General features: G+C 38.7%; 1 protein-coding gene across 1 annotated transcript in view; it reads left to right on the top strand.

Moving 5' to 3' along the window:
• Positions 1-12,256, top strand: part of LOC135479719 (uncharacterized) — a 35,808-nt gene extending 23,552 nt beyond the window's left edge. The window contains exons 5-6 of the mRNA XM_064759625.1: positions 88-163; positions 8,697-12,256. Of these exons, the coding sequence (XP_064615695.1) occupies positions 88-163; positions 8,697-9,144 (524 nt within the window). The 3' untranslated portion in view covers positions 9,145-12,256. The remainder of the gene's footprint in view (positions 1-87; positions 164-8,696) is intronic.
• Positions 12,257-24,128: the final 11,872 nt, after the last annotated feature.

Raw genomic sequence — 24,128 nt, 5'->3', positions numbered from 1 at the left:
TGTAGAAATATATTGTGTTCTAGCTTCTGTACACTTCACTGTCTCAAATGTCTTACATAGGCCAATATCTTTTTCCATCCTTTTCAGCATTTATCATTGGAGTTTCTGTCGCAGGAGGAATTCTTTTATTGCTAATCATCATTATTATTGTGATAACTTGCAGGTAAGAACTATTTCGTTTGCAGTGTACATGTATTTTATGATGTAAGTTTACATGTTATTAAGCTGTGTTGAAACAAGGCATGGACTGGCATCTCAGCAGGCTATAAGCCTTATCCTAGTTTTGATAACGCATCAGTGCGCATGCACAAATCGCGTCATACAGTAAGCAAACAAAAGCTCGTGGCCTTTCATGCCTATGTTACGTGTACAACATTGTAACGCTGAGCAAAAGCCTAGGATTCTGCTCAGTTCACGTGTCATATGTATTTTATTAACTTTTCAAAATTATATTGTTTTGTGCAAATTATGTTGCCAATAAAGAAAATAAAATTACTTATCCGAGCCCATGCAAAGCAATCCCTTGAAGTACTCGAAATTGGCTGATATCTGTGCTACTGTTTATCTCCCTTGAAATCGAGATGAGGACATGCGTACTAAATAGCCCCTATCAGGATGATCGTCCTAACCTATTTTATTTCATCCTCACTGTAGTTAACTCATGGCACATCATGGGCACTGTCATGGGCACTATCTTGGGCACATCATGGGCACTGTCATGGGCACATCATGGGCACTACCATGGACACATCTCTCACTCACTGTTTACACACTATGCAGAACTCGGGATCTGAGATCAAGTTGAAAATAGCAGTCAGCTGACTCAAATCAAATTTTAAACTCGTTTCAAACAGTTGACTTTTGGCCAAAATAAGTCGAAATAAAAACTATAAAGTTAAAAATCCATGTTTTGTATCGGGCAGTGCTCTATTACGAAATGCTAAAATTTTCACCCTAATTCTATAACTTTATACATTCGTCGGTCCGTATTCTTTAACGTCATGTAAACATTTTCAATAAAAATTTTTAACTTCATCCTTGCCTGCCTGTTCATGTGCTGTACCCTTGGTATCACATGTAATAAACTTCTCCCAAAAATTATCTAAAGCAAATCTACTATAGCTGGTTTATGGGAAGGTCTATTAATATTTTGCATTTAATGTGATTTGTGGGGCAGAGATATGGCTTAATCGGTTTTTTTTTGCTTAATAATATGATCTCGGTGGAAACCTACATTTGATTCTACATGTATATACGCTTAGACCTGTTAACAATCCAGTCCGCAGCACAATGGCATGCTTAGAACAGGAGATTTTGGTATGGAAAGGTTTGGTAGCAAACGACGTCATGTTTTTATAGTACAGGTTTTACATTAATTTAACGTAAGTTGGTTTCAAGTGTTTCTTTGATACTGTTGAAATGTTTCCAATGTGTATTTAAACCTCTTTCATCCCATCATTCCATATAATAGCTTACATAACTAACTGAATCATTTTAACCAATGCATAAAGAGCTTTTTTAGGGGTTTCGCATCCTCATCCACAGGTAGTTCTATTTACCTGACATTAAAGTTTATCGCCATAGTCAGCATTAGTGGTTAGATATACGTAATATACGTTGATTAATCTGGTTAAAGGGAGACAACGTTTGACTTTGCGGTCTTTTAGAGTGACGTCCCTTGATTATATTCGCTTCTCCTCAGATGACACAATGTAGTCCTACAGAGCATCTTCAAAATAATTTTTTTACTCTCAGAGCTCATTTTATTATGTCCATATATTTGTCACTGCTTTGTTTGTCTTGTGTTTTGCGTTTATATCACAATCCTATGGCCTATAAAAGCTTGATTACAAACCATCAGCATTCTTATCGCTATTTTCCCAATATACACAACAGCAAATCTGTCCCAGTTTTGTAATATGGCAATACAAAGTCCAAGGAGCTAGGAGAATGCATAATTTATAAATTTACCCCATAGTACTCTGCTGTAAGATATAGAGAGATTGTGACACGGAACCCACTAAGTGAGTCCTCTCGAACATCGGTATTTTTGTAGTCCTCAGCAACTTATTCGTCTCTCTAGTAAACTGAGTTTCCAGTGAACTACTTGTAACTTACTGGTGTCGCACCAGAATAAATACACGCTCTTTTTCAATCAAACAGATTTACGACAAAACCTAGTTCCTCTTGAAGTGCAAAGATCAATTTTAGGCCAATGCCAATAGCAGGTTTGTCAGCAAGGCCATTTATATTATACCCTATAGGCCTACATGTAGTATATATCCGACCATATATTTGAGTCATTTTGGGTATGTATGACAAAAGACCCCATTTCTTTCACTTCAAATACAACTGGTGTAAATACAGTTCTAAAATCATTTCTTCTCCGGTATATGGATCTGACGATTATGGAGAGTGGCACTATTTAAGGGTTGTGAAAAAACTGAAGACCCGCATTTGCCAAGCGAGATTATACGTTTACGTTGGCATATTGAATAGCTCAGGTGCACAACGCCTTCCGCGGGTGGCACTAATGCTAGTTTTGTAACCAAAGCTAAACTGGTTACATTTTTACACTTCAAGTTAGACTTTAACGGGGCTTAATAGCATGTAAAAATTTGCTTTATTTGATTGATGTTTTACGCGGTACTCAAGAATATTTCACTTATACTACGGCGGCCAGCATTATGGTGGGTGGAAACAGGGCAGAGCCCAGGGGAAACCCACGACCATTGTGGCCGTTTGGGTCTGTTTCTTTCTCAGTAATTAAGACTACATTATTTGTTGTATATTCTTTTAAGAGCGGCAGGAATGGAACTTATGTAACTCTTAGACCATTACTTCTACGGACTGGATCAGACAATTAGGGTACTCTTAGACCATTATTTCTACGGACTGGATCAGGCGATTACGGGTACTCTGAGACCATTACTTCTACGGACTGGATCAGACGATTACGGGTACTCTTAGACCATTACTTCTACGGACTGGATCAGACGATTACGGGTACTCTTAGACCATTACTTCTACGGACTGGATCAGACGATTACGGGTACTCTTAGACCATTACTTCTACGGACTGGATCAGACAATTAGGGTACTCTTAGACCATTATTTCTACGGACTGGATCAGACGATTAGGGTACTCTTAGACCATTACTTCTACGGACTGGATCAGATGATTACGGGTACTCTTAGACCATTACTTCTACGGACTGGATCAGACGATTACGGGTACTCTTAGACCATTATTTCTACGGACTGGATCAGACGATTACGGGTACTCTTAGACCATTACTTCTGCGGAATGGTTCAGACGATTAACGGTACTCTGAGACCATTACTTCTACGGAATGGATCAGACTTAACGGCCATAGAAAACGTGCACCAAACTTTCTTCATAAAATCTTTTTCATAGTTTACGCTACTCTTGTTTCAGTTAATGGTTCATGTCTTTCCAAATACTCGGATAGTTTTCACGCTCGATAATAAGGTTTAATCTACCGGAATATATTTTAAGTATTATTTTATTGTGACTTATTATTGAATTAAATTTTTATCACTTTTTCCCTCATCATTCCCTATATCTTGCGTTGCAATAAACAGCCATTGACGTAGTTATAAGATCCGATCTTCGTTTCGCAAGCTGCACTGACTGAAGTGAGGTTTACATCTGGGCATCATAATTAGAGTGAATCACGGAAAACAAAATCACCCAAATCATTTCCGCTAGGAGGGCACATTTACTTTTCAATCATTGATTGCTGTTCATTTTTGGAGTGGCTTTTCTTCCTTGGCTTGTATTTTTTTTTCTTTTTTTTTTATTCAAGAGTTGCTTTTCGGCTTGATATTTTCTCTAAAAAAATCTTTTTCTTCGATTTCAGGCATCACACTAAAGCCAAGTATGAATTGTGATAGTAACCTGGATTTAGAGGCGGAAGAGAGACTAGAAAGTATGGAATTTACTTGAGAATTTTCGGAACATGTCAGCAAAGGATCCCCAAGCTTTTGGGAGGAGGCCTATTTTCGGATCTCGGCCAGAATTATTCCGCATGTGTCAGACTTTGTTGGTGTTACACAATGACCCGAAGTGTTCTTCAAATCAAGTCGTGTTTTCACGAGATGATAATTTTCAGTTAAAATTAAAGGAAATAAATAAGCAAGTCGGAAAATAAAGGAATCTAAAGGTGAAAAAAGATAGCACCAAAGGAAAATTCTTAAATGAAATTGCCGGAAATGAACCTATGTTGTAACACCGTGAATTAACTCCTTTAAGAAGTTCATAGTATTTGCTGCTGGAGATTTGTTCAACGGTTAAGACTCATTTTGTACTGCTCAGGAACACGTGCGCTCCTTTTTACTGATACAGATCAATGTTTCTGAGGGCAACCTTGCAGCCTGTTGAGTTTTATGTTGCGGCATTGTGACATTATCAGCTATCATTTTGTCAAATGTCTGTTTTCTTTTTGTTAAGTCAAATAGTCTGTTCATTATTGTTTGTTGATGTTGTTGTCTTGCGCATCACCATGTGCAACCCCATGGCTGCTAAAATCCGCTGATGGTATTTGTTGCATTTGTTGTAAATGGGCTTTTTCGAACATTTGTCTTTTCGGTCATTTTGTTTTCTGCCATTGTTCTTGAGGCTGAAGCTGTTAAAATGTGCCACGCCTTTACCTCAGATTGCGTGTATTTGGTTACTCTTTTTCCACAAAATGTCTGGTTTCTATGCATGTTTTCTGGGATTTTCGAAAGCGTTTTATGTTTTGAATGTCTCAGATGTAAACGTTACTAATAAGTGCTGCTTGCCTTGAAAGATACTTCAGTATATAGCCCCACGGGTTTGTTTTAAAACGAGACAAAGTCCTCGGAAACTCGCACAGTGCGTAGTCTCCATTTTTTGTTTCGGATTTCCTAGTTTAAAGTCAGGAAGCAAGTATATGGGTCTGCAAAATATCTGGGATCTATTATCCTGCTGGTCTCAACACTATATGATTGGAATTTACCTAGATTTATTTTCCTGTAACTTTGGTTTTATATAAATGTATGCTCATAATAGTTGCATCACACCTAACGCACTGCGATTACAATATCGAATTTAGTATAAAACCTCATGCCATTTATTCTCATTGTGTTGTGTAACCATAATGTTTGTCCTGCTGACACAAATACGGTGTCCTTATCTTTATTTTGATTTATTTGCATTGCTGTCTGCATATAAAGAAAAATATTTGAATTGTTGTTATGGGTATATTTGATGAATAAGGAATTACTATTAGAATACCACGGTGTATAACAATACCAAGGTTATTGTCTTCGTCACATATGTGTGTGCCTTTGATGCTCTAGCTTTATATCCTACCAGGTTGTCTCTAGGGGCTTCTAAAATCTTTCCGAACATAAATTTCTGTGCCTCAATTATTTTTTGGCCCCAAATGAAATATAACTATTAATAAATATTAGTGTTTTAAATTTCTACTTCTAGACCTTAATTTGAAATACGTGTACTTTGTCTACTAAATATGGATATGCTAATATAACCTCGTTAATATTATGCAGGGATCCAATAAGCGTACTGTATTTTCATATCTTACAAGAGAAATTATATTTTCCATTTGTTCCATATTTGGTGGGGTATCTTGTATATGTACTACACTTTTTTCGAAATACCTGACAGTGACAACTGGTCGTACAGTTTTATGTGGATGGGATCTTAAATGTTTTGTAAATAAGCAAAATAAGTAATTTCTTCTTTCTTATTTTTGTGTCACTAATGTAGCTGCGGCCTTATGTCAGATATTTTCTCATCTAACGTGACAGTGTGCGGTGGTTTCCCTATAGTTCTGCACGATTTTCGCCACCTGTAAACACGCATGATCGCATAATACTGGTACGTTTCAGCACGGTCTAAACCATAATATACAAGTAAATCCTTTTCAGAAACGTTTTATTAAGTACTGTATATTAAACAAAGTGTGCTTTCAGTGATCTCATTTGTTTGAACCGGAATCTATTTCCCATGTCATGTTTAACTATCGAAACAACCACCAGAATAACATTGTTTTGTTTCGTTATTTGTATGTTTCGTACTTAACTACAACTGTGCAATCGAGGAAGCTGTTTCCCTTTCTGATTCTATGCCTGAACATATTTCTGTCTTTTATTCGGTGACACATTTGTTTTATTCTTCTAATAAACTCATGCGAAATGGTTTGGTTATATATCAAATGTTTTTCCGTCCTCTGATGTTTCATAGGTTGACCACCCCTAATAGTGCATAGTCCGTGGTGAAATAAGGCATTCTAATTAACCAACTCACAGTATAGGCAATTCGAGTTCCGTCATGTTTACAACGAAACAACAACAACAGTTCATAAATTTCACCGTGCTGGAAACTATCGGGAACCTTGCCCAACTAAAATGATTCGTTTCTAAGATCTTTGTTGTTAATTCCTGCCTTGTCCATAACGATTTTGGGACAAACTAGTAGCATAATACCGAAATAGCGAATAATGTCTACTGGTTTATTGCATTTGATTTTGTTTGATAATGTTTTATACCGTACTCAAGAGTAGGCCTATTTCACTCATGCGATTGCATCCAGCATTATGGTGGGAGGAAGCCCAGAACCCGAGGGAAACTCACGACCATCCGCAGGTTGCTGCAGACCTTCCCACTTATGACGGGATAATGTCTTTTGTGTTGTCATGTTAGGGCAATTGTGAAATCCATACTTAGGTTTGAATGACCCACCAAGGTCAAGGTCACACCGTAATGAATATCAAAGTGTAACTGGCGATTTACGTGGAACATAAGGCGTGGTCGAGTGGTTAAGATGTGTGACCATCAATTGTGAACACATGCACGAGGTGCGTGTTCAATCCTGACCTGGGACGAGGAATTTGTGGATTCCCCTGACCCAAGATTTGTTTGTAGCCTTAATTAATGACAAAAACGAGGCACCTGTGGACGCTTGCGCAGTATGCCTTTGTTGAAGACCACTCGTCCTCCACCAAAAGGGTGTGCATGTATGCATGTGGAAAGGCCGGTGGTTTACTGAACCCTGGCAATCAGGTTTCCGCCACTCATAAAACTCGCCGTTATCGATAATTACGTTACTGAATAACCGTGTAAATTAACAGATCAATCAAGTGTAACATCAGAGGATTAGAGATGGAGTCCGGGAAAATTGGGGCCGGTTTCATGAAGCTTTCTTAGTGTTAAGTATCACTTGTTTATGTGCACTTTATATCTCTACAGCATACGTTGCCATGGTAATTAAGAACTTACTTAACTAAGTGCGCTTCATGAAACCGGCCCCTGGTGATGATGTGAGTTATACCAAAACACATAATGTGTCACTTTACAGTTTGTCTCAGTAAGTGCTGTTTCGGGTAGGGTCTCAGTTACAAGACATGTCTGCGTACATGCACACATGCCCTCTATATGAGTACCGTTCGAATTGTCCGAGAAGAACATGTGTGCTAGCATACCATGTCCTTTTTCTTTACAACTTGTTTGCTAGTCTTGATGCCGATTCTTTTAATATCAGCTTATAGAATTCTAATAGACACCATGGCATTTATTGCCGGAGGATAGGAAGAATAGTTGATATGTATCATGCTGTAAAGTAGATTTTAATGATACACGGGTTTACATGTACTCGGTCAGGCTATACACATGGGAAAATTTTTATTTTTCTCATGAGAGAAAATCATTTTCTCTCCTGTGACTATATATTTTCTCTAACCTTCATGTTCAGTTCTGATAATCTGACAGATTTATTAATCACTTCTTAGACTGGGGTAGAGGGCACGCGCTGTCTAAGGCGGTAAAAGCGACTTATAAGCTCTGAAAAGTGAGGTCGCGTGTTCAACTGAATCCAGCTCTAGCTGATTGGACTAGGGCTTTAAATCTTTTGCCAGAAAAGAATTCATGATTATGGCTGTAAAAAACAATCAGATAAATTCAACAAAGGTTCATTTCCTGGGTATGTAATCTATCAGGTTGTGTGTTCAAAGCAAGATCCCGTTTTTAAGTCGGGAAGCTAGGCCTACTGTTAAAGCGGTATTCTTTCCACTACAGACCGTTCGAATTTTTCGATTGTCTGTTTTATCCAAAGACACTGGGTTTTGTGATACAAGTGAAAAGTAAGTAAGTAAGTAGAACAAAATACCTCGGTAAAAGGGTGTAAATTTTGATTTCTTCAAATAGAGTTAATTGTGTGTTACTTAACATTCACGTGACTCACACAGAGGCAGGTTGTCGGCTAGCAACTCCAGCATTTCCAAAGAAATAGTTCAGCAATGCCTGATGTGGGCGATCCTTCATTAGAGAACTATAGTTAAAGCCAGATCTCTTTATTAACCAATTTGGTAAAATTTGGTCAGTCACCTTCCTGTTTTTTTCAGACGACCACTTTACAGCAGTTTGCGACGGTAGGGATGTTTTAACTGCTCATTCTGTATTGGATTTGTGTGCTCTTTCAGCGGTGTTAGCCGACAGAAGGCTACGGTGGTAGCCGACAGAAGGCTACGGTGGTAGCCGACAGATGGCATTAGGAGAGTATTAATTAGGGAGGCTGTTCTCAACCGTAAGCCTGGTCGTTGTTGTATATGAGTGAAATATTCATGAGCAAGGCGTGAGACACTGATTAAAAGCAAAATTTTTTCTGAAAAGTATTTTATCTTCTGTTACAGGCGAAAGAGTCAACACCGAGATGACTGCGTCATGACAAGGTATGAGCCAAGCAATTCTAAGGATCGCACGTCGCCTGACCGTGGGGTCACTGTAGTCCCTCTCTTGAAGTACAATGCGATGCCTGACCACATGGATCATGGCCCTGTACCTACCCCAAGAACCACTAGCCTGGGCAACTCCAGCAAAGACTACCCCATCGTGCCACAAGAGTCGCAGAAAGTCAACCAACAGCTGCAGCGCTACCCCAGCATCAAAGCTGATCAAAACGACCACACCCAGATACCCATCGTCCTGGCCTCACCGGGGAGAGACCCGTCCGACCCCAGCGGAAAACGGATGACTTACCTGGAGGTAGACGTATCCCAGGTATCCCCAGGGGCAATCAAAGTCAAGGTCAGAGGAGCTCCGCCCAAGACAGATCACCCACAAATCGGCTACAAGAACTGAAGGTGCAGGTATTTTTACAACGGAGTTTGAAACAAGATTGATTGTTCAGCAGTCATGCGTACTGGGATGCGCAGAATCTTGGATATCGTGCGGGGATCAGATCCACTAAACGATTTTAGTGACGGGATTATCTTACCAGCAATGCCCATATATACTGTTGATATATAAAAAAGTGACTTAAGTTAACATCATTTTAGCCAACAAAATGATTTGAGGAACAAGATACTGTCTACAATATGTTCGCGATCTGAACTTATGTAATAGTTTCTGACTGCAAAAGCAAGGTTGTTGATTATTCGTAATATGGGAAATTCACATTGGTGGATTCATTATCTAGTGCACCTGATATTGGTTGAAACATCTTTTGCAGCGATGTTGCAAGAAAAGGTGAATATCTACCGGTAAAGAAATATCATATGCTTTGCCTGTATGTAATAAGTATGTGTGTTCCTCAAAACTTGTATATTCAAGATGTTATGATATTATCTGGACTAATGTATCCTCTCCGGTCGTACGTGGGAAGGGCTGGCCGCAATCTGCAGATGGTCTTGGATTTCCTCCGGGCTCTGTCCCATTTCCTCCCACCATTATGCTGGCCACCGTCGTCTAAGTGAAATATTCTGGAGTACGATGTAAAAATCCAATGATATAAGTAAACAAGCGGTAATAACTAGACCACTAAGCATATACATTTTGGTGATCATTGCTGATTAGACAAGGCGTCATCTTCCTTCACCACGCGCCAACAGACTATTCCTATTTTATAATGTTACGTAAATATGCATTCCATGTCACGCATGATCTCGCGGGAACGCGATCATTCATTGCCATTGTCATTTCACGCCTACACAAAGAAATTCATTCAAAGTAAAACACCCATAGCATTCTGAGACTAGATCTGAGAATAGCTGAAACGCCAAAATAACTCTATACAACAGTAAGATCCTCTTAGTTAAAGGTATAGTAAGGTTTAGCTACGTTTTTGGATTTTAAAATAACTTTAACAAGGGAGACCACTAAGTAGTTGTATCCACAATCAGTGATAGACGGAAGAGCCTTTCACTGATAAGCCAAATTAATACATTATATAGTACCAAAGCCATTAATATACTTGATATACCATATTCTGTCTCAGATTCTTTAAAGACGTTCGTTTTCTTATATATATATATATGTATGACGATGTAACACGACATTTTGTCAGGTAGCAATAGTTCGACAATCTACGTCATGGTCACGATGGAATATTGTTGTGTTTGGGTTTGACCTATTGCTCTTGATTATGCCTGATTTATTAGAAGCCTTCACAGCTGCAAGAAAAGTAACAGTGAGAAATTATTGTTAAAGAAGTTACCTTATAGTCAAGTGGCGCTGATATCAAGGAGGTATATTTTTTGTTTGGGGATTTGACCTGTTTTGCTATTGATTACGTCCCATTTACTGTAAAGCGGCCATAATGGCAACATTTGATGTTTATGATGAAACTAGGATAATGTGTCCTTAAGCCAAATACGATGCTCATTTCTGACGCTAAAATCCATTCTTAAATTGACGAATTATATCAAAATCGTGTATATATATGAGTTCATTTATACAATATTTTGTTTTCTAATTATTCATTTGTTTGAGTGTTCATTTATTATCAGAAATGTTAGTCATTATATGATTGTAAATATACCGAAGATCTGACAATTGAATGTTGTAAGATGCCCCTTCGATGTTTTATAGATGTTTGGTTTCTTTGAATAATAATTAGAAATTCTTGATGTTATAGCTTCCTTAGAGTTTCAGCTAGTTTGCAAAGCAATGTTTTATAATTTTCATTAACACTTTTGTAGTAAATTGTGTTGAACCAGTTTTGCAATGCCGCGTTATAATGTTTCAGAAGGCTGTTTAAAGGAGAAGACTTCCTCTCATGTCCGTGTTAGAGGATCGTCCAAACCTTACCTTATTAGAAAATTCAGTAGCTAATTACCCAATAAAATTTCATTCAGCCACATTGTTCCAGAACTGAGATCTGTTATCAGTAAAGTAGATATAAAAAGTTTACACTCAACTCTGTCCTAAATTGTGTGAATTCCTCGAAGTCAAGGCAAAAAATGTATACAGAAGTACAATGTCCTCCGCAGTTTAAAGCTTAATAAGTTATGCTGCATTATTATACGTTTCCGATCAGTTACCATCCAGATTTGTGTCCAAATATATTTTAAAACGTGTAACTTGTGGATTACCGTTACATAAAGATTATTACATATTTATAGAAACTTTTAGTGAGTTGACATTAAAGGAGAAGAAAATTTTAATATCAATCAAATACCATTGAAAAAAGTATGTATTTCCTTGCAGGTGCATGCCATAAAAATTCTAATATGTACCTCAAGTTGATAAATTATAAATAAAGTCAGCGCCAAAATCCGCTGTGGCGACTCCAGTTTGCGTAAGGCCTAGCCCTGAAGTCTTCTGTGTTAGGTGGAGAATTGCCGTCGGAAACTGCCGAAGTGCAGTTCGTACATTTCCGGTAGAACCCTTCTTCCCAGAAGGTACTGTTGTACAGTTCGTTTTCCGCTTGACGATCGGGAAACCGGAATATTGGACGTAGGTTCCGAGTTTACACGAACCAGCCGGCAGTTTTAACGACTCTCACTGGCTGAGAGGCAACACACCCCCAGCATAAATTACAGGGTGTTAAAGATGGAGGACGCGATGGGCTCAGCGATTTATGCCAGCTTTGCCGTTTTCAAGCTTTACGTGTATGGCGAGGTAAAATTATGCAGCAGGCACCACCAGATAGAAAAAATGTGCTCTTTTCAGCCCATAGTGTCATGTTTTTAAGTTTTCTTCTCCTTTAAGAACTTGAAATATTTTGACTGCGACAGGCAGCTGTGCAGGTGGATCGATATACCTGCCTGTTTGTCTGTGGGTCGGTAAAATTTTCGACATCCGATCTATTAACGTAGGCCAGTCACTTAACGAGGGGCCTCATGCAAGATGACTTGATCTTTATATGGTACTAGCTACTGCGCCAATTGTTCATGGATATCTTTTTTACTGCCGTCTTCTCACGACACGTTGACTGTTCTATTTACATAGAAATAAATATATTCAGAGAATACTGCGTTTGCTGATTTGTAATCTTTACTCTTAGTGTGACTCAGCATGATCGATGTAGAGAAGCCCAGAACTTCAAAGTTTGGTAAACACATGCCTGCTTCACCTATAAAACGATGGTCAGGCTTTTACAGGTAAAGGAGAACAGCTTAGAGCCTCAATTTGGTAAACACACGCCTGCTTCACCTATAAAATGAAGGTCAGGCTTGTACAGGTAAAGGAGAACAGCTTAGAGCCTCAATTTGGTAAACACACGCCTGCTTCACCTATAAAATGATGGTCAGGTTTATACAGGTAGAGAACAGCCCAGAACCTCAATTTGGTAAACACACGCTTGTTTCATCTATAAAATGAAGGTCAGGCTTATACAGGTAAAGGAGAACAGCTTAGAGCCTCAATTTGGTAAACACACGCCTGTTTCATCTATAAAATGAAGGTCAGGCTTATGCAGGTAAAGGAGAACAGCTTAGAGCCTCAATTTGGTAAACACACGCTTGTTTCATCTATAAAATGATGGACAAGTTTATACAGGTAAAGGAGAACAGCCCAGAGCCTCAATTTGGTAAACACACGCCTGCACCACCTATAGAATGATGGTCAGGCATGTACAGGTAAAGGAGAACAGCTTAGAGCCTCAATTTGGTAAACACACGCCTGCTTCACCTATAAAATGATGGTCAGGTTTATACAGGTAGAGAACAGCCCAGAACCTCAATTTGGTAAACACACGCTTGTTTCATCTATAAAATGAAGGTCAGGCTTATACAGGTAAAGGAGAACAGCTTAGAGCCTCAATTTGGTAAACACACGCCTGTTTCATCTATAAAATGAAGGTCAGGCTTATACAGGTAAAGGAGAATAGCTTTAAAGAGCCTCAAGTTGGTAAACACATGCCTGTTTCATCTATAAAATGATGGACAAATTTATACATGTCAAGGAGAACAGCCCAGATCCTCAAAGTTTGGGAAACACACATCTGTTTCACCTGTACGGTGATGGTGATAGTTATATTGGTAAAGGAAAGCAGAACAAACCGCCACAGTTTCGTAAACACATGCTTATTTCACTATATGATGATGGGTAAGTTTACAGGTTACGGAAACTTGAGCTGGGAGCTGGAAGCTGGGGGCTGGCCTTGGCCAAGTGGGTATGGTGCTTGCCTTATACAATGGCTAAGTCACAGAAGTCGTGGGTTTAATAACACTGTTGGACAGATTCCATTGTTTTCATTGTCCTAGGGGCCTTGGTGACTATAACCAGGAGCGCTCTCAGTGTTGTAATGAAGTTTGCTGGAGACCAGTTGCCATCGACCTATATGGCATACACGTATGTCCCCCGTGGAAAAGTTCCCCAGTATAGCTTGCCAAACTTCGATGGTTTTAACCTGACATTCCGATGTCTTCCTCTGAATATACATTCGTCGAAGCATAAGTTAAAAATATTTTTTTATGGCGGAAAACAACAATAAGATAAATGAAAAATTAAATGTAGACAAGCGCACGAAAGCATTTGGTAAAGATCCCATCGCATGCATGTTGTGGTATAGTGGTTGACGAATGTGTCAGCAAGGCCGTATATTTATTTGATTGGTGTTTTACGCCGTACTGAAGAATATTTCACTTACACGACGAGGGCGTATGATGTGACGAAACGGGGCAAAGCCTGGGGGTGGGGGAGGGGGGCGCAACCCACGACCATTCGCAGATTGCGTGCAGGTCTTCTCATGTACATTTCTACAGACTCTACAGATGACATGGACTTTATTTGTAACGTCGCCTAAATTTATTTATCTATTTTATTGGCGCTTTACGCCAAAATTCAACAATATGTTTATTTGATTGGTGTTTTACGCCGTACTCAAGAATATTTCACATACGACGGCGGCCAGCATTATGGCGAGAGGAAACAGGGAAGAGCTCGGGGGAAACACATGGCCATCTGCGGGTTGATAGCAGACCTTCCCACGTACAGCCGGAGAGGAAGCCAGCATGATTCAAGAATATGTCTTTGTCAGTGTGTTTACATGTCTAAATACCTTTGCGTATAAATACATCACTATGAAATTCGATTCGGACATCGCCGAATTCTGAAAACATTTCAGTGATTATTCGTTTCGTTCCATGCTTAATATCAACATATCTGTTAGCTTGATAGCAGTTTACAACATCGTCATTGAAGAAGAGGTAATCATATTCAAGTACAAAATTAGTAGTTCAATAAGATTATCTTCCCGTTAATAGTATTTATCAAAAATGGGAGGGGCTCAGTCGGTTAATGCGCTAAGGCAGCGTAATGGCCCAGGAGTCTCTCACCAATGCGGTCGCTGTGAGTTCAAGTCCAGCTCATGCTGGCTTCGTCTACGGCCGTACGTGAGAAGGTCTCCAGCAACCTGCGGATGGGCGTGGGTTTCCGCCGGGCTCTGCCCGGTTTCCACCCACCATAATGCTGGCCCCCGTCGTATAAGTGAAATATTCTTGAGTACGGAGTAAAACACCAATCAAATAAATAAATAAATAAATAAATCAGAAATTGGAAATGTGTTTTGTAAAGTTAGCTGGGTGAAGGTACTTTATGAGGGATGGCTACCCGTCACAACTCAGCGGTCATATCATGTTCCTTATACTGTCGCAGGTGTTCAATCAAACGCGATGGATTAATTGGTACTTAATAACATCTAAGAAGCTACGAAGGTTGGGAAATACACTAGGATAGTTTTGAGTTAGTAATTACACGTAGTTTTTCGCAGAGGTAGGACTTGTTTTGAAAGTGTGTAAGGATCTTTCGACAGTCTGGAAGTCAGGGCAGTCTGAATTTTCAAGCTAAGGTTAAAGGACACTCAAATTTAATGAAAAGCAGCTGGTATTAACCCGTCGACCGTACAAACAGTAAAGGATTTCGTGTTCAGTACGTTTATCTCATATCAAGTGAGCTAAGAATTTTTGCCCCCTAAGGTATATAACATTTGACATTTCTGAGTAGATCTCTGCATTATTTACTTATACCGGTACATGATTTTGTTTATCTGAGCGCTGTTCTCAGAGAATTTTCACCTAAACGATGACAGTGGGTTATAAAGTATGCAGGAAAGCAAAGCGCCCGTATACTGGACCATCGTCACTCACCTCGTACTTGAGGAACTTATTTTATTTTGAGCGAGACCTGGATTCGAACCTGCAGCCTCCACTTGTGACGGCCCGACTGGAACCGGCGAGACGTGCATGTGAGGATGTAAAGATTTAATATGCTTACCTACGGTAACATTAGGGCTTCACAAAAAACAGAGGGTCTGTGGTATGTCGCTGTTGATCTCGATATACTATAAGCCTATACAGAACAGTGGCCATTGTTCTCCCGTAGCTATCTTATCCTAGACTTTATAACTAATGCAGTCACGATGGAGAACTACACAGAGCCCTATTTAGGAAGAGAAAAGAAATTCATTTGCTGATATTTTTAGTCCCCCTGTTGACACATTTCCTTAATATGCACATCTGATGTACTGATGCAGATGGCGCCGTTATGTACATATATCGGGCACGCCATTTAGACCGTCACCTCACTTACTATATTTACCTATTAGATATGTGGATGTGTTTACCGTTGGCTCTGTTTTGGAGCATTATTTCCACAACGCAAGGTAAGAAACTGTAACTTTGTAATTTTTTGTAATTTCCGTATATTATACACTACATGCGATTATTATAATAATTGTCAAAATGTTAAATATATCTTCATCGACTGTTACCTCATGATCAAAAATATTTCTTACCTGTGTCAAACGGATCTTATTTGCTTTCTGTTTTGTTAATGGGGCGCTTTTCCTGCTGTCGCAGGCTCTTCCGGTTTTCCACTCAAATGTGTATTAGGTGGTTAGTATTAGTTGGTAAGTGGTTTCATTTGTAATATAAATAAACAATGTATGGCTCATGAAGTGTGGTCAGCAAGGAAACACGAGCACATATTAACTAATACTACCGGTACGTTATTATGTGCGTTTTTTTCTAAAAGTAGTTATTACGCCACTTTAGCAGAAAAAAAAACCATTATGAGGAATATAATTTAACAGTTATAGAGGAATCGACAAATTCTAAGGGCAAGCTACACAGAATAAGTGACATATCTCATGCAATAGTTAAGGTAATGTAAGACATTTGAAAGCTCTGTTTATTACTAAGGTTTAACAATTTGTCTGACTGGGTCAGGACCAATGTTTTTTTGCCTTAAAAATTGTTATGCTAAGAGTAGGCTTGACAAGATACTTCAGGTTTCTTCTATACAGCATGCTGTGCAAATAACTGTCTTGGAGACACGGGAAATTCACAGATACTTCACGTATCTAAGCCTAACTGTATCTCCCGACTTCACAAGCTCTTCCACCACTCTTACTACAGCGTACCGAGTTCCTACGTCACTCTTGGCCGTGTGAAAACTGTACAAGTTTAAAATGGTATCTTTACCGATCATTGGTAATGAGAGAGTAGTATAACTGTACAAATATGTTGAGAATATGAACATGTATACAGGTACGATGGGCAAAAAAGGTTCAGTTGAGAAAACCAAACGAACATGTGTGTATATGCTTCGGTTTTAACGTATGCAAATTAATGTATGCTTGAGGTGTAACGTGGTACCTAACAATTTTGCAGTGAAATGACGGCAAGGAGTCTAATAGGTGTGTGTACATATATTGTGTGTTCTTGTGGCATGGCGAGTCCATGCCGCCAAAGTGCAGCCGTCACTGAAGTATCATGCCAAAGACACCAGAGAAGACACTCCATATTATACTGACACTGGGCCAACGACTCGGGTTTCCTTGCTCTAACCTCTCAGTGTTGAAGGGGATTTAACATCCAAATGAATATGATGTGGGCCAGTCCTTAAAGCCTCGACCATATTTGTGGCCGTGGCTGAAAATATTTATGATTTGCTCTGAGAATATAGGATCGCAAACATGCTAATTATAATATTATTTGTCTCGTGCGCTGTTTATGTTTGTATATTAATATCGTATATATATGCTCTCATAAGTAAAGCTTCATGCTCATGCGGTGAAATGTATTTCAGCAATGTATTATTTATTCGTTTATTTTTTATTTGATTGTTGTTTTACTCCATACTTAGTAATATTTCGACAACAAAAATTGCGTGTATAGTGGAAACCGGACAGAATCCTACGTAACCATCTTCAGGTTAGCGTTTTAGTACACTATGATAAACCAGGCTAAATATTTGTGACCATCTGGTATTGGTGTGAAAATAATACCCACGAAATTTATAACCTTCCGTCATAATCTATGTTATATACAGTGTATATAGGTTTATACAGTACAATATTCGTGCCAAAAGACGGGAAAGACTACTGCTGAATTTATAACATTCTATCATAGGCGATGTATGTTATACTGTAATAAACAGTATATCTAGGTAAAATATATATAGTATCATATTTATGGTAACATGGTGTGTGTGTGCTAAGTTATGCGCCGACAGCTAGCCAGTGAAAAGTATACATTTGTCACGGATCACTTGGTGCATGGGATAATAAGTAGCAACTTTTTTGGTTGAATAATCACAACGCTGAAGACATATCCCGGATTTGTCTTGACTCAGTGTCTGTTAACTGAATATATTTATCGAATGCACAACAAAACCGTCATTGTTTCTTGCTATAATTAAACACACCTTGAAGAAAGGAAAGATGTGAAAAAACTATAAGGGGGATTATGAGAGTGTACGCCAAAAAGACCATATGATATTCGGAGAAAAAAATGTTATATAGGGACATCCATAAAGATCCATTGAATATCTCGGGAAAACTGCGATACTGCATGTAGTTTAATCACTCCAAAAACTTATCTGTTCATTTTTAATTTCTGAGTGATGCTGAAATGTATTCTGTTATTATAAGATAAAACTTTATTTATTTCTACTAAATGTTATAAAAGAGACATTTACATGTGATACATCACAAAAGCAAGTCGTGCATTTGTTCCGGCCAAGGGTTTTTGCCTGATCTTCGATAACTTGCTGCTGTTTACCATGAGGAAATCGTAAAAGCTCATCCGGTTTTAACACAGAGCTTGAAGACCATAGACTTGCTTATGCTCTATTGTTCTTCCATGCATATACATGTAATATGTTACACCTTTTGGTGTGCATGCGCGTGTGTTCATATAACACTTAGCCTTAGTACGCAAGCACTGCAACTTCACAGCAGAAAAAGATCACTCATCTCAGCCATGCTTTTGTATCTTTGTTCAAAGGGATACAGAATCGCTTCTGATTTGGCTGGTGTGAGAGATAGGCAAGTCCAGCCTATGCCTTGCCTGTGCTGAATTTTAGGTAGGGAATATTTAGTCAAGGATGACCAAGGCTGCAAGATTTAACCCAGAATACCCTATCTCCACTGTCAGCCAATCAACGTCGATTCTGTACCCTTCAAAGGTTATCGTTTACACAGCAATCTCATCCTGATTACGATAGTACAGGTGTGAAATGATCCTTTCACATATTTAGAATATTCTGTCATATACGCTCTTTCTAAAGGTTTCTAGAATATGTGACAGAGTTTACCTGTAATTCTGTCTAAAAAGAAGCTTCTATAGGGCTTTTCCAACTGTACAGATGCCACATACAAGTAGTCCTGCTGTAAAAGATTACGGTCTTGGACAGATATAAATTGTAGCTGATTCTAACTTTAATTTCAGCAAAAATCTCTGACGCCTGCCATGGAAGCTTCTTGTCACAGACGACAAATATCCTGAAATGCCCTCGTGACCGAGCCATCTGCATCACGGATGTGACGTATTACCAGTGGCACATCGGTGACGTATCCTGTCCACATACCATCAACAAGCACGTGGATCGACGCTGCTGCCGCCATGATACCGGCAAATGCTACTGGGCCGGTGAGGCCGAACACGTGACCGAACTGCAGCAAAGCTGCGAGAGGACGCGATTCAAAGATGGCCGATGTGAACTTATTTCTAAATCTCCGCAAGTTGTCAGGCGCCCGTGTTACATTGATAACATCGATTTGTCAACGAGTAGCAGTGTTCGTTCAATTCAGTACTCATGCGTTTATGGTGAGATAGAATAATTTATACTTATACGTACATATATAACTTAGGGTAAACTTTCCCTTTAATTATACCTGCACTAATATTTCAGCTGATAGCCACCCGTAGTATAATTTCACCAAATGTTATTTGGCAATAGTCACCTTAGATGCTACTTGTGCGCATGTTGTATTCCCTTGTAACCTATGATAATACTTCTCTCCTATGTCACTTGTATATAGTCGTCCCTTTATTGTCGTTTGTGGCAATATTTCCGCACTAGCTGAACATCACGTGTCGAAAACTGACATTTCATGATATCCCATCCCACTGCATGGAATATATTTATGTGAATATACAATATTTGCATCTACTGTTTGTAGGGGCAAATTTAATCTTTATTGTTCTGATATAACTTGATGTGATTCCATTGTTCTGGTTAAAACTGAACTGGTTCCATTGTTCTGGTTAAACCTGAACTGGTTCCATTGTTCTGGTTAAACTTGATCTGGTTCCATTGTTCTGGTTAAATTCGATCTGGTTCGATTGTCCTGGTTAAACTTGATCTGGTTCCATTGTCCTGATTAAACTCCAAGCCAAAATCATAAAATAATCACGGTAATGTCAGTATGTGTGTGCACATTTGATTTCTGGTAAATAAACGCTATTTCTATTCAGTGTTTATAACTGTTTTAAGTTATTTTTTATTTTAAAATTCTTACATTAAATTAGATGGATGTCAAAGAAGAGCAACTCCTCCGTCAAAACATCGAATAATTCACCGGAAACCTGCCCCCATTACTACGAAGACAGCAATAGCCGTCACGTCAACGGATGCAGGTAAACCGGCTTGCAATGAACATTAAACTCCTGATGGTGTAAACCTATTCATGGGAGATAACTCATTTGAGCAAAAGAGCTATCACATACCTCGCCGCTTTAATTTTCTACCTCATTTTGTATAACCCCATCAGCAAAGCCAGTTCGTTTTTTATGCAACCGTTTCCCTGAAAACGGTTAAATTCCGGTGTACCTTTTGATATTTTTAAACGCTTCCAAATTTAAAAGGAACGTAAAGTAAAAATTAATTTGTGCCTTAAATGAGAGATACACCCGGTTTCCTAGATCCATAATCATCACCTCGTCATATCAGGTACACAATGACTAATACATCTTTGTGAATAACTTAATGTTTTAATTAAATAAATAGAACAAAGATAAACATTTAAGTGCATATGTAATTCATATTGTGTAATGGTCTTAAATGATTTAGATATAAGAATGTCTGCAGCTTTGGTATAGACCAACACATGCATTCATCTTCAGCAAACATATTCATTTTACTATACTCGCTACCACTCACATCGATATCTACAATCGGTTTATGCACTTTCAGACAAATGAAAACTTTCGGCATTAAGCAATAATTAGTCAATCAATCAATCAATCAATCAATCAAATCAACAACTGCAAAAACACGTATGTTTATCCCCTGGACCTACTCACAAAACTCACAAAGTTTTTAAAATCACATCTGGATTAGCTGACTCATTGTATGGTTTAATACGTTTTCATACCGCACAGGATACAGCGAGACAACCACTCAACAGTATAAGGAAACAAGAAAGCTGACAACGCCTGTTGTTGACCTTGCCACTATCAGAGTGACGTCACGTATGACAAGTTCTAACGAGGCCATTGGAACAGGTAACTGATAACCAGGGCAATAAAACAACCCACTTGTCAAAGTTTTATCTTCACGCCATAGTCATAAAACAGGAACTATCGACGAACTATACCTGTGTGGGCTGCACAGGGCTTTTCTTCGATTACTTCCTCCTTCGACATAAGGGTGAATTTATGGGTTTTTTTTAATAATATAATCTTATTTTTAGAATTTTATCCTTGTTCAATGATTTCTCAGACTCGAAAGCAGTTACTAAGCGGACTGCGGCTTTAAGTCATCATATTTGTCAGGGGACTGGCGAAGGGCGGTGATTTTCTCAGATTTCCTCAACACGTACACCTAAATGCCATCCTATACGAGGAAACTGAATAAAACACGAAGTGGAACAACAGGTAATAAATAAATAAATAAACAACAACAACAAAAACAAAAACAAAAAACACGGGACTTGGAGAAAGGAAACAACTCATTCACGGTATGCTCACAATAAATATGCTCAGCTATATTCACCGTTTTCTTATGCACAGATGTCGGCGCTGTGGTAGGAGGAATCTTTGGTGGCCTTTTCGTGTGTTTGTTGCTCATCGGGGCTATCCTTCTCAAAAGATGGTAAGATATAACCTAGCTGTATATGCCATAATTATCAATAGAGCTGACACACGTGGATATAAACAGATTCAATTCAGTTCGTTCGTGGAGAGCAAGCGAATGTCTATGACTGTACATACATGTATAGATTACGTCATCACTTTTTGATCTGCCCCGTTTGTAGTGACGTGTTCTGTCCTGTCTAGAATGTCGGAACACGTTTACACTTGAACGCAACATTCAAAAGGAATTCTATATAAAGCTGTTTGAAACCTGAATCTTGAGCGAAAATATATCTGTATATCTGCACTTTTGAGTGACAATGTTAGTGACATGCTTCTGAAACTCAAGAGGGTATTATAAATACGCAAAATATTCTGATGTTACCAGGATAGGGTACAAAAAGAAACTCAACAAGAGTGTAGCGGAATACGTTTATTTATTGAGGAAACAGTCAATGTGATTGTCGGTATTCAGCTACTTCATTCAAATTTTATCAAATCGAAAAAAAAAAAAACAAGCTAAAAATGATCATTAAAAGTGGATCGATGAGTCTAATCGTGATTCTATTACCCTTCGATTCCTTTTTATTACATGCAACGCACTGCTTGGCGCTGTGCCAAGTTCACATTATCTGAGTCGTTAGATATCCCCCATCACGAGACAGAAGCGTTTGACTTCTATGGGTGGATAGAGGTTGTTGTTTACATTGAATAAAGCAGACGACAAATATAAACAAAGAAAAAAAATGGCTAGTTTTTCTGTCGGAGCAAACGTTTATTTGAAAGAAGAAAAGTATCAGGTTACAGATAATTTAAAGCCCAAAGGGACGTTTGAATGCTACATAAAAGAGATAATAATGGTTTCACGAAAAGTTTTTTTTTTTTTTACATACGGACCTGATAATTCTTCCTCCGAGTCTTTCTTTCAGCGGTCTCTCCTAAACGTCCCAGTTGACCACAAACCATGGTATGGCAATCAACCAATGGATCGGATCCATGATGTCTGATATTTCCCGCGATGCAAAACTTAGCCGCCGGTACACGAATCACTGCGTCCGGGCTATGACAGCTACAGTTCTTGCTGATGCTGGGGTTTCTGTGATGGACGTTATGTCTGTGACAGGCCACCGCAATGAATCCAGTGTAGGGAGTTATGTCACCAAACCGTCCGTTTCAAAATGCCGTGAAATCAGCATTATCCTGCATGCTTCAAGTATGTTATCAGAAAATGGTGAAAGTGAAAATGCCGTTGAGTGAAAATACTCTCATGTCAGTCACACCACTCCCAGTGCAAATGCCTGAGGCTGTCGACTGTAATGTTACACATAACAATAGCAATACAATCCAAATGGCAAAATTCCAGTTTTCAGTCACGCCTCAAAGTTTTGGAGGGCTGTTCAGAGGGCAGAGTTCACATCAACTTCACATCCTCTGTAAAGCAGACTGGCTGCAGATCGTCCTTTTCAACTCCCAATCCTTGTTCGATGTTTATCCGAGTTAAACTGTTTTTTTTTTTATCCACAATGTTCAGTCCGTTTACTCATGTTTTCTCTATGCGAACGCTATTGTCTGACTGCCGCCAGTACATTGCCATTGACCCAGGTCTTCAAATTTGGTACATCATGTGACCTTCATGCATGAGTGTGACGTGTATATTTTACGTAACTGGTACGGCGCATTGAGTGAAACATGTGCACGGGGCTGGTTTAATGAACAAATAACTTTGTACAGATTGCGTCATTACAAATTTAAATTGTGATCCATCCATTGTATTTCACAATACAATAAACGCAAAGCATATTTATTTTCATGATACCTTCAACATATAAATTATAATATATTTATTTGCTTACTTATAATAAGCATAAACACATATCTGTGATGTTTTTATTGTTTTGTTATTTATCAACATATGTTGAGAAATTAATATTGAATTGAAAATGTAAACTGAAGTGTTTCATTATTTCAACATTCGTTACCCAGTGTTTATGAATTTGATACAGAATACAACACGACCGCAAAGCATTTACACAAGGATACAATATAAAATTTAGTATCGAACTATTGTTAACCTAATTTTGTGTGTTTCAATGATTATTTTTTCGTGCGTAATTCAGACTTTTTAAATTACGTTTAAACAGTTGAACTCCCCACTTTTGTTGTCGTTTTGCTGATGCCAGAGGTTTCCAGCTCCTTTAGCTCTGTCAGACAGAGTTTGGGAAAACTTTTGACCTGCCCGAACTCTCGCTGCCAGCAACGAGCGACCTCCGCGGCTCACTGTCAGTGTTTGTCGCTGTTGGACACCGTGCCTGTCTTACCGAAGCCCACCCTGATAACAGCGTCTTAGCTGAAAGCAGGACAATATGAAAGCAACCCTGCAGATGTTTTACTTTATAGTGCTATATTTTATAGTCGGAATTGTTTTCGAGAAACAAACGTATTCTTTTTATTATTCCATTCTAGTCGTGAAGCACGTTCGTAATATTTAGCATCGCATTTTAACACCCCCTGTAAAACACATCATGGTTTCGTCCAGAATAA

This window comes from Liolophura sinensis, chromosome 1 (assembly GCF_032854445.1).
Source record: "Liolophura sinensis isolate JHLJ2023 chromosome 1, CUHK_Ljap_v2, whole genome shotgun sequence".
NCBI classification, from domain to species: domain Eukaryota; kingdom Metazoa; phylum Mollusca; class Polyplacophora; order Chitonida; family Chitonidae; genus Liolophura; species Liolophura sinensis.
This window is presented reverse-complemented; position numbering and strand designations above follow the sequence as displayed.